This window comes from Panthera leo, chromosome A3 (assembly GCF_018350215.1).
Source record: "Panthera leo isolate Ple1 chromosome A3, P.leo_Ple1_pat1.1, whole genome shotgun sequence".
Taxonomy (NCBI): domain Eukaryota; kingdom Metazoa; phylum Chordata; class Mammalia; order Carnivora; family Felidae; genus Panthera; species Panthera leo.
Genome location: NC_056681.1, coordinates 109,005,044 through 109,017,247, shown reverse-complemented (window position 1 = coordinate 109,017,247; position 12,204 = coordinate 109,005,044). Strand labels below are relative to the sequence as shown.

Here is a 12,204-nt window from a genome sequence, read left to right as displayed (position 1 = left end):
AAAAAAAAAAGTTTTCCGATAACCCACAAGACAAACCTGAGACATCTTTCTGTTTGGAGAAAAAGCAATTTTCTTACAACGTCAAAGCTTCATATATAAAGGAAGCATTTAATAAACAATATACTTTATTACAATAACCTGGAGCAGATATTCTGACTACAATAGTGACCAGCAAATAGATTCTTTCTCCGGAAGAAATAAAATAAGGTTTTCTGATTAAGCCAGTAGCCTCATTATCGTAGTCTCCAACCAAGTGTGGTTATTTTTGCTTATTTTTGGTTTTGCTTTCCTTCCTTTAACGAGGTTATAAAATATACAATCAACTAGGCTGTATTAAATAAGCCAGGTAACCTCCAAGAGCCCACCTTACTTCCTCGTATATAAGCTGAGCTTTTCCCTTGCCAAAATTGTTGGATGAACTGAGCCTACACACACAAAACAAGATCACAGCACATCTGTATTTGGTTGACTTAATGAGGCGTCCAGATCAGCACACGATTGCTTTTGCTACCATACGTCTCAGAGTCAGCGGGCTAGGGCATGGTCTCAGCCTTGCTTAGGGCAAGGGGGGTGATGACGTTTTGGAATAGCTGGTGACAAAAAAAAACTTAAACACATTGGGTAAGCCTGACCTCTACAGTTGAATTTAGTTGCCTTTAAAAATAACTGGCACAGTTCTCCATATTCAAGAGGCAGCACTATGAGATTTGATTCCATGAAATTTTTGTTAACAAAATAATTCCAAATCACAAAACAGATCTTCTGTGTTGTAGATTTTTCTTAAAAGTCTACTTGGGATTTAACGTTGGCCCACAAAGTATCTTATTTCTAAATGTTCGTATTTCAACTTTTGTGCCGCAGATTAATTAATGTGGAACGCGTGGGGAAATGCGTAACCATTTTTCTTCCTTTTCATTTCTCGCTCGTTTTTCTCACCACCCCTCCACACGACCGCCAAGCACTCCTTCCTTCCTCTTTTACAATTTTGATGAAAAGATTCCAAAGATCTTCAATGTAGGAAAAGCAAGCTTTCAGGACACTGCATGTCTCCTCTGAAGTCCACATGCAATGAAAGTTAAAGCTCTAACCTTTACTTTGTACTCCTCCGATCTTCCAGCACTTTTTTTTTTTTTTTCCGTTTTTAGGATCCTTACATAAACAGAACCTATACATTTCGTTCAGGCTTTATGTTTTCACAGTTTCCAAAGTGACCACTCACTGGGTTGACTATCCTGAACAGCCCGCCTGATCTGATCAGCTCCATGGGAACATAATGGAATCTTCAAAACAGCCTCCCAAGACTACCTTCGGATTCTGACTTTCCAAACACAGACATGAATGCTATTACAAAAAAAAAAAAAAAAAAAAAAAAAAAAAAAAACATCATTTAAAAGAAAAACTAGGTCTGTTATGATGGGAAGTTTCTCCCTTGGTCTCTAATAAAGAGAACATCCAGATAAGTCACTGTATTTTTCACTATTCATCAGGCAGACACTGGTTAAATCTCTCTGCCTTGCACAGGCTAATAATGGCTGTATTTCCAGTAACTTCGACTGGAACTCAACAATCAGAATGGCTTTACGATTAAATTCAAATTGAAGCATGCCAAGAGTTTAGAATTATGGCATATTCACTACGTCAATTTCACAAGGCGATTCTGGATTGCGGATATAATTTTAGAAAATATGTTGTAAAATAATAAGGAACACATCGTACAGACCCAATCTTGAAATTATTCAGTTCTCATTCAAGTTGTGGATCAGAGAACAGACTTTGCTTCAACTTGGTTTTCATGATGTCGAAACAGGCTTGTTTCCCGTATCTGAGCCAAAATTGGTTGAATCGAACTTTTTGATTGGTCTTTCTTTTGGAAAGACAAACATTATTCAAACTTTACTTAACAAAAATAATACTATTTAATGATACGATAACACACATATTGCTTATGAATAATTATATATGTATTGAATAGTATTTGGTGACTTTATTTTTAAAGTACGAGACTGAATGACATCAGTGCATTATAATCACATCATTTAAAGCTTAGCTGGGCTGGTAAATCTTTTGTTGTTGATTTGTTTTTTGTTTTTGTTTGTTGGTTGGTTGGTTGGTTTTTTGTTTGTTTTGCTCATAACTGAAATTCTGTACTTTGGCCACCAACAGAGGTATGACTTCGGCTTGGAATTTTTTACAGCTGAACAACTTACACTTTAAAATTCATCATAAATCACTGAAACTTACTATAATCACTAAATCAGCCACTATTAAATTTCTCTGTAAGCAAATGAGTTTATGACTTTTGCAAAAAAGAAAGCATATCGGTAGGCAAAAAGATAAATCCGTCCATAGACGCTAGAGCTTAACTAAACTATTTTTTATTGAAAAGGTGAAGAAAGGAATTTCTGGTCTTTACTTTTCCCTTATCACCTTCAATCACATGGCTTATACTGAAATTATCTGCCTTTGTGTATTCAACAATATATTTTGAAACTTTGCTTAATGTGATTTTCTAAGGACCAGATCTCAGCACACAGAACATCAATCTTGGATCTCACCCACAAAGGCATTTTTACTGAAACACTTCTTCATCAGGTCATTTGTGTCTATGCTTACGTGTGTTTAAATCCAAAGGATGCTCCCTCAAGAAATTATTGTTACCAGCCCTTGATTTATGCATAAAAATTCTTTGGACCCTTTAATTCTTTGATTCAAAAAACTCTTCTAGAAGCTCCTGCCTAGCCCAGTGCTCGTCTGAGCACACATGTGTGAAGCACATCATCTGGGGGTCAGCTGGTCTACGCTCACTTTAGAGGCTAACCGAGAAAGTGACACAGAGGAGCTAGAAAATTCTACTCCCTCTCCCCCCAAACCTGAGTACTTCTAACATTCCAGCTTGCTTCTGGCCTCACACTGGCAGTCCTCCTCAGCTTGTAACTTTTGGACAGCACTATCGAGGAGCTCCATGGACTCTCTGAGAGTGACGTTGATTTTAAATGACTTGGGTTTAATGGTCAGACCGTAATCAAAATCCATTTTCGAGAGTTCGTCTGGATCGGCCTTGAAATTGCACTCATGAGCCAGGATGGAAATGAAAAGAAAGAGCTGCATCTTGGAAAGCTCTTCCCCAATGCACCGCCGTTTGCCTACTGAAAAAATCATCACGCTGCTGGCCAGGTCCTTGTCGATGAAGCCGTCCTTGTCCAAGAACCGGGCTGGATCAAAGTCCTCTGGGTTAGGCCACTTCTCCGGGTCATGATTCACGGACCACTGGTTAACAAAAACCACCGTGTCCTTGGGAATGTGGTAGCCCAGGACAGAGGCACTGGTGGCGGTGGCGTGAGGAATGGTGACGGGCACAAAGCTGGAGAAGCGCATGGCTTCGTAAAGAAAGGCCATGACGTAGGGCAGGTTGGGCTGGTCTTGCAGGCAGGGTAGGCGGTCTCTACCCACGACTTGATCCAGTTCTGCCTGGACCCGAGCCTGCACTTCAGGATACCTGTTTGGTTGTTAATGCAGAAGGAGAAAATGAGTGGGGAAAAGTAATTCTTCTTTCATCTACAAAGCACATGACAATTTAATTCCACTTTCTTTGTCGGAATCAGTTGGCCGAATTAACATTTCCAGACAAACAAACACACAAAAACTAAAATGGTTTCCTAATTTCTCACTAAATTACGGGATGGATGAATTAATAGCTCTATTTCCCATAATAAGCCTCACATGGCTAATGCTCTTTCCTACTGTAAGTCGAAAAAAGTCTAAGTTTTCTCAGCCTGAAAAAGCTCCAAACAGACAAGGCCAACTTCTCCATGAGGCACAGCAGACCATGCCAAGGACCCACAATACTTTTCAGGAGCCCATGGAAATGTTTTCCTTTCTTTTAAAATCATTAAAAAAAAAACAAAAACCGTTTAGGTCAAAGAGAATATTTTAATATATAATTTTAATATATTTATCTTTAAACAAATAGTAATAAAATATCATTAAAAAGTTTTCATGGGGTAATAAATCTACAGTGGCAAAACCACCCAGGACCCATACAAATAAAAAAGCAGCCCCCCAAACGGGTCCTTCCCCCGCCCAACACACACATCTTCCTTTTAATTCCAGCAGACACACTGCCGTCACTTCATACAAACTGGTATCCCAACAGATGAAGGTACAGATCGTCTAAATTTAAAAGAAAATTCCCAGTGTTCAAGAGATTATGGTACAAGCTGTAATGCTTATTCACTGTCAGCGATACAAATAGTACTGTCCTTTTGGAAAACAAAATCTTAGCACTAAGCAAGATGCATAGGAGTTAACTCCTCCCCACTCCTTTTTTAAACCCAGTAATCCATGTCCAGAAATGTATGTGCAGGAAACGACAGGTGCAAACATATCTGACTACAACAACAGTCAAAATTTTTAAAAGGCAGTCAACAATGTTAAAAGAAGCGATTATATATAATGGTGTTATTACGGCAAAAATATTAAGTAACCATCAAAAGTCACTACAATAAAGTTTAAAAGATGGGGAAATGTCCATTACAATAAGTGAAAATGCCAGAAGTTAAAAAATAAAGTAAATAATTATTGCATCTCTGAAAAATAATTCAAGCATGTATGGGATGAAATTATGGGTGATTTAAAAAACTGCTTCATGAATAGCATACTTCAGGAGTCTGGAAACTTTTTCATAAAGGGCCAGATAGTAAATACTTTAGGCTTTGCAGACCAAACCCTCTGTCACAACCAGCCAGCTCTGCCTTGCGCTATGAAGGCAGCCATAGACAATACATAAATGAGTGGGCATGGTTGTATTTTGATAAAAAACTTACACCCAAAAATGAGCAGTGTAATTTGCCAACCCCTGTCCTACTGTCTTCGCTAAAATGAAGAAAAACGTATTCACCAGCTACATTGAACTGAAAGTGACTCCAAAATTGTTTTATTTACTTTTGCTGCCCAATTCAATCTCTAATGGAAAAAAAAAAAAAAAAGGCAGTTTCTAAAGATAATGTTTATGGCGGGTGCAAACGACCCATTGCTCTCATTTTGGGATGTCTTCTTCCTGATCTGTTATGGACTTCTTTTTGATTTTTGCTCATTGCTCATAGCGTTTCTGGGGCCTTAATGCTGAAAAGCAATTTTAAATATACAAAAACTTCAATTTATAAAAGCAGTTGCACAGTCTAAGGACACACAGGTTGCAGGATTCTAATAAGAAAAGAAGTGCTCCTTGCCTTCCAATTTCTGGGTTACCAACAAATTCAGCACCGCCCCCCCCCCCCCCCCCCACTTCCTTGCACACCAAGAAATGGCACAACCAGGATTTCTGCTCTCTCAAGGCAACCAAAATTTGCCTTTAGTGAGACATCTGCCTCTGGAGCAGAGATGCCCACAAAACCTGGCTGCTCTGTTAAATCTAAATTTCAGATAAACAATGGCTAATCTTTTAGTAGAAGTATGTCCAATGTGGAATTTATTTTTAGTTTCTACGTCTGGCAACACCCTATGCCAGCAACATGTTTGCTTCCTGCGTGCAGGGCTTCCTTCCCAGAGGTCGGCGACCTTAATCAAGGTGGGCACTGCCGACCGGCTCGCAAACCAAGCCTGGCCCAGGGACCAGAAAAGTCCGTCCGCGGGCGCCTCCTGGATACCGTGTTTGCCTTTCGAGACGCTGCTCTGCGCTCGGTAAAAGTGACTGCTTCTCCGGTTTTTTACCCAGACACTTCTCACACTGCTAGCGCGGCGTTTTCGTTAACCCAGCGCAACCCGCTAATTTCTGGCCGCCTTCCTAAAGCTTCCGTGCGGGTTCACGGTTGGCGGGGCCGGCCTCCGAGCACTTCCTCTGCCCGGGAACAAAGCCCGGACGCGCGGCTGGCTTGCAGCGCCGGGGCTGGGCGGCCTCGGATCTGCGCCGGTGACAGGCTGAGCCCATCAGGCTCGTGTGTTTATTGAACATATTTACCCGTTACCCTTTCTTTCGGAAGCGTGCCAATTTTGCCTCTGCTGTGTCAGGGAGGCAGACATCGGCGCTGATCTGCAGACACTTAAAAGATCTTGCCTTTCGGGGCTCTCACAAATGTGTCCCCACTTGGAGAGGCAGCGGGCGACAAGATCAAAGATGCGGGCCGCGCGCGGTCTCAGCCCGCACCTTGCCTTCCCGAGCTGCGCTTTCCGGCCGCGATCTCTGCTTCGAGAGACGGGGACCTGTCGCGAAACCCCAAACCCTGCCCAAACCCTGGGCGTCCGTCGCGACCTCAGCACATTCTAGCCTTTTCCAGGGGAGGAAAGAAGGCCCGGCCCACGCCTCCTGGAGGTGTTACCTGGTGAAAAGGATGAGCAGCCACTGCAGCGCGGTGGAGAGCGTGTCCTGGCTGGCGCCGAAGATGTCGGTGACAGTGGCCGGCACGTACTCCATGTCCAGCCGCGCGCCGCCGTCGTCCGAGCCCTCGGCCGCCTCCGCCTTCCCCGCGGAGAGGATGAAGGCGTCCATCATGTCGCGGGGGGCGGCCCCGTGCTGCAGGCTTTCTCGGTGCTTCAGGAACTTGTTGAGGACGAAGTTGCTGAAGTTGTGGTTGAGCTGCTCGAACTCGCGGAAGGCGGTGCGCACGGGGTTGGGGAAGCGCTGCAGCCAGGGCAGCACGTCCACCAAGCTGCCCGCGCCCACCGTGCGCCCGAATTTGTCGTTGTGGCTGAGCAGCTCGCGGAACTCCGCGTCGTCGTGGCTGTAGCGGCAGCCGAAGCACACGGCGCTCATGACGTTGGCCACCGCCACCACGGTCAGCTGCCGCGGGTCGACGTAGGCGCCGCCCGCGCTGCCGCGCACCAGCAGCTCCACCAGCTCGCGCGCCTCGCCCAGCACGTGGCCCTCGAGGACGCGCCGGCTGCGCGGCTGGCGCGTGCAGAAGGCTCGCATGGTGCTCTGCGCCGCGCGCCGCTGCGTCTTCCAGCTCTGGGAGTACTGGCCGAAAGCCAGGCTGCGGCCGCCCGACACCACTCGAAAGGAGGCGAAGCGCGGCCGGTCGGCGAAGGCGGCGCCCTGCTGCACCAGCGCCTGGCGGATGGCGCGCTCGCCGTTCAGCACCACCACCGGGCAGTTGCCCAGGCGGATCTGGAAGACGTCGCCGTAGCGCCGCGCGAGGCGCGCGAACGAGAGGTGCGGCGCCGGGCCCATCGCCGCCGCGTTTCCGATCAGCGGCCAGGCGAAGGGGCCGGGCGGCGCGGACCCCGGCTGCCGCCGCCGCTGCCTCAGCAGCCACTGGCCCACGTGCACCGCGGCCAGCACCGACAGGAGCAGCAGAAGCGTGGTCTGCTGGGTGGACAGCGCGCTCGGCTGCAGGGGAGCGTCGGGACCGAGGCCGGTGGCCATACTGGAGAGAGAAGGGCGAAGGCGTGACACTCAGGTGTGCAGAGAAAGGAGCGGGCGCCCCACGCCCCTACCCGCTAGGCGTCGGGTTCCCTCGCGCTGTTGGGAAGAGAGGAGGTCCGGCGTGGGGCAGGTCAGGGAGGGCTCACTGGGGAAGCAGCAGAGGACGCGCCTTCCCCGAATCCCAAACCCATTCCCCAAAGGAGAAGGGAAGGAGCGCGTCCTCTCAGTGACCCGGACTGTCCGTCCCCACCCCAACCCCTTCCTCGTAGCGGTTCCGGCAATTCGGGGACAACCCGAAGGGCATCAAGGCGGAGGCGCTCAGTTCCCTTCTCAGTTCCCCCTGAGGCCGGGGGATGGCGGCTCCGTGGATAGACTGACCTGCGAGGTGGCGCGGTTTCCAGCGGCGCGGGATGGACGGGTCCGAAATAGGGCTGGAGCCTTCGTGGAGAGCAAGACGTCTCCAGGAAGTCCGAGGCCTCGCCTGGACACCTGCTGCTCTGGGAGCTTGAACACCCACTCTGGAGCCTCTAGGTGTCGTCCGAGCCAGGGGCGCTGGGATTGGGATGAGGACCGAGAAGGGTGCCCAGCCCTTTGCCCAGCCCTGCTACACCTGGGGCCTCGGCAGAGCTGGGGTTTTCTCACAGCATGCGCACTTGAGACTGGGGTCGACGAGTGGAGTCAACTCCTAGCCTTCACGCCCCCCGCTCGTCTCTGACAGCTGGGGTCGCAGAGGTGTGGCCCGTTTGCACACAGTCAAGCCAAAGGATCCGAACGCGCCACCCCTCCTATCTGGCTGCTAAGGTCTGTGTGTAGCGGAGTAGAACCTGGTGGGGGGCGGGGCTTGCGGGGGGCGGGGCGCCGGGATGGGCCAAGTCCTGGGTCGCCGCGCTCGGGAGGTCACGCGAGGCGCTCGCGGCGCTCCCCGACGGCCCTGGCTTTACGAACTTCCCGTCCGCCAGAACACCAGTCTTAATCAGTCCCTCCCGATCGAAGGTGCAGTTTCCCGGAAGCGCGCTGGGGACAGAACCTGCCGGTCGCGCGGCATTTTCCATGGGGAGCAGGCCTCCCTCCCGGAGCGCACGACCTTCACCCCCACCCCCACCCCCCTCTCGGTGACTGAGCTTGGTTCTCGAGACAAACCCGCTCGGAATCCTCGGGCCCCCGGGCCGGGAGAGGGAACCTGTCAGCTTGAGAACATGGAAAACCCGGTTGTGGTGGCGGCTGGCCTTACAGCCTCCCTAGTTCTTTTATTTTAACGTTCTTGCAAACAAATCGGCCCCTCGGATGAGGCCCTTTGGCACGCAAAGTTCTCCTTCCACCTCGGGCGGCGAGATCAAGAATCCCTGAAAGACGCGGGGCTGCGGCCCCGGGGCCCCGACCGTCCTTAGCACACAAAGGCCAGCGCTGGCGGGGCGCAGCTGGCCGCGAGGTTTCCCGCGCAGCAAGCCACCACCCCCACCCCAGGTGGCGCCGCCCACTGCCAGGCTCGGGGCCCCGCTGGCGGAGTCCGAGCGCCGCCGCCGAGCCAAGCCGGGCGAACAGGGGGGCGAGGAGCAGAGAGAGGGGGGAGGGAGAAGGGGGAGGAGGAGCGGGAGGCAGATCGCGCGCCTGCGAACTTTATGGGGTTGAAAAGTTTCCTCTGCAGTCGCCTCCCCCTTGCGTGCGGAGCTTTGCCTCGCGTGCGCGGCTCCTGGAAAGTCGTCTCCGGTCATATCCCTCGGCGCTTCTCACGGCACCTGCCCCGCCGAGGCGGCGGCGGGGGCGGCGGCCCAGGGATGGGTGGAGGCCGCCACCACCCAGCGCGGCGCACGCACCCCGGCGGGTCAGGCAGGCGGACCAGTGCCCCGAGCGCGTGTGAGTGCGAGATGAGGATGCTTGCTTCAAAGGGGAAGCCGCAGGCGTTGGGGCCGCGGTAGCTTCCCCGGCCCGAGGCGTCCTTGCTTACTGGCTGGTACCGAGCATTTTCAAGACCCTGGAGAGAAAAGGTCTTCTCTGCCAGGCTGGGGAAGGGTGGGACGGCTGGTGGTTAACCAGGTAGCAATTGTATCTCCGGGCCTCCGGGATCTTCAAGTGGCCGCGTCAAAGTTGAGTGCTTACCACGTGACACCCCCAGAGCTTTGAGTTTTACGGGTGCTGGGAATCTTTATCGTTCTATTGTGTCTCCGTTTACACATGTGGGGTTCAGAGAGGTTATGTGACTTAACCAAGATCTCACACACGCTGTAAAAATACGATTATAGCCATACAGTATAATCTTAAATGATTCCTGTTTTCAAGAAAGTGATTGAAATGCTTGCATGACCCGTGGGATGGTTTTCTCCCCTCCCCACCTCTTACCTGCTATCAAGAGGTGAAACCAGAATGTGAAGCCACCGAGTCCTTTTCCAGATCCATCAATACAAGTTTATGTGGAAGGAAATCCTTAGATATAAAAAAAAAAAAAAAAAAAAAAAAAAAAAAAAAAGGCTTCCTGCCTGCCTTTAAAACAAAAAATCAGCCTGGATGGCTCAGTTGGTTGGGCCTCCGACTTTGGCTCAGGTCATGATCTCACCCTTGTGGGTTCCAGCCGGGCATGGGGCTCTGTGCTGGCAGCTCAGAGCCTGGAGCCTGCTTCAGACTGTGTCTCCCTCTCTCTCTTCCCCTCCCCTGCTTGCACTCTGTGTGTGTGTGTCTCTCTCTCAAAAATAAATAAACACTAAAAAAAAATCAGCTGGAAGAGTTGTTTTAAATGGTTGTTTTTGTTTACAAAGTGAGGATTCTGAGGACCACAAAGAAGAAATAGTGTGGTCACCTTTTGCAATTAAATGGATTTTGAATGAGGGAGGCCTAGGGACTATGCCTCATAGCTGCCCTTGAAATAAGTGGTTAAATTTTAAAGAAGCATAAAGAGGTGTCTGAAAATCAAGCTTTGTGAGAGACTGAAACCCAATAATAAACTATCTGACCTGATAAGAAAACACTTTTTTGTAAAAGTCTCCATTCAGTAGTTTTTGAGAGGTCCTCTGAAAAGGACTTCATGCCTATACTGGAGTACTCAGATTCCTGATGAGGTGGTTTTTGAGCAACTGGGTAAGTAAGCATTGGTTTCTCAGAGCTGTGTTGGCCTACACATCCTTGGAAATGAGTTTCATAACCTTATGATGTTCAGCTTTAGCAAGACCCTTGCCTAATAATTCAGTTCTAGACTGCTGAACACATCAATCTCTCAGTAGGCTTTAATTTAGTAGACGGGAATTGTCTATGGGCTAATGCCAATTCTGAGCTATCAACATTCCCGAAGCCTCTAGCACAGTATCTCTATGGGAAGCAGAGCAAATGCAGGTTGCCTTTAAACCAAGTAAATTACTGTTTTCAAAAGTAGAACGCAAGGCTGTTCTGAAGACCGGTTAATAATTCCTGAATAATGCTGTATAGTTTTTAGATAAACTGGATGCGTGCCTTCTTTTTTAATTTTTTTAATGTTTATTTATTTTTAAGAGAAAGACAGAGTGCAAGCAGGGATGGGGCAGAGAGAGAGGGAGCCACAGAATCTGAAGCAGGCTCCAGGCTCTGAGCTGTCAGCACAGAGCCCAATGCGGGGGCTTGAACCCACAGACCGTGAGATCATGCTCTGGGTGGAAGTTGGACACTTAACCAACTGAGCTACCCAGGTGCCCCTAGATGCATGCCTTCTTGCCATAGCACATAGTTTAAGCATAGCCTCCAAGCTGTGGTGCCTTGGGCTCAGCTCTTGTTCTAGCACATGCTTTAAAAAAGCAGAAGAACCAGGGTGCCTGGGTGGCTCAGTGAGTTAAGCGTCCCACTCTTGATCTCAGCTCAGATCTTGATCTCAGTGTTGTGAGTTCAAGCACCACATTGGGCTCTGCACTGGGTGGGAAGTACTTACGTACTAAATAAATAAATAAATAAATAAATAAATAAATAAATAACAGAGGAACCAGCTGAGCCAATGCTGTCAAAAAGACAGGTCCTTATCGATCATGACAAACCAGAATGACTGGCTCTACTAACACCTTCAGAATTTGCAGGCCTCAGTTTCTGTCTGACTTTGTGGTATAGAGACCTCTGTTAGAGGACCCAGCTGGTACCTGACAGAGACTTAGGGTAAATCCAAAGTGGCCAGCCCAAGGTAGGGCCCACCCTCTAGTGAGAATCCCCAGCAGGCTCTTTAGTTATCCACGAAACTTCTCAACCAAAGCCGGTAGGATTTAAGGCCTGGTATCTCCTTTCAGTCAACAACCAGGGTATGGGAATAACCCCGCCCAAATCTCAAACTTGAATTGTTTTGGTGCAAATAACTTTCAAAAAGAACAGCTCAGCTAGAGAGAGAGTTTAAAGCAGATTGTATTGTATTGATTCCAAAGAACAGAAATCCCGCTTAAGCTTGTTTAAACAGAACAGGAATGTACTGTCTCATGCACAGGGAAGGGTAACCGTGGTACCTTACAGGATGGAAGGACGTGGGGCTGCTCTCCCCAATCCCTATTTTGCTGGTGTCCGGTTGGGTTATGTTCTGGAGACTCTTTATGTGCTAGGAAAGCTGGCCATGAGCAGTCCTGGAAGGACTCCAACATGTCCACCTTTGTGGCCAATGGTCTGGGTCGGGTATCAGGAGAAGAGGGATGGGGGAAGAGGGAACATGCTAGGAAGCCAGAGATAAAAGCCCCCCTCAGTCCTCATGTGTCTCGCTTCTGTCCATTACTCCCTTATGGGTTGAGGGATACCCCAAACCTATTACCACCACTACCACCATCATCATCATCATCATTTTAAATCAGCAAATCAGATAGATGCATTACACCTGGAGCCAACAGCCAGGAAATGACCCTTATGTCATCAGGCTA

General features: G+C 48.9%; 1 protein-coding gene across 1 annotated transcript; it reads right to left on the bottom strand.

Moving 5' to 3' along the window:
- Positions 1 to 1,362: 1,362 nt before the first annotated feature.
- On the bottom strand, positions 1,363 to 7,813 carry LOC122216410 (cytochrome P450 1B1). The gene is made up of 3 exons (XM_042933222.1): positions 7,739 to 7,813; positions 6,315 to 7,361; positions 1,363 to 3,496 (listed from the first exon to the last, which is right to left on the bottom strand). Exons 2-3 carry the CDS (start codon positions 7,358 to 7,360, stop codon positions 2,881 to 2,883), a joined length of 1,662 nt encoding a protein of 553 aa, XP_042789156.1. The 5' UTR covers position 7,361; positions 7,739 to 7,813; the 3' UTR covers positions 1,363 to 2,880.
- Between the last annotated feature and the right edge of the window lie 4,391 nt (positions 7,814 to 12,204).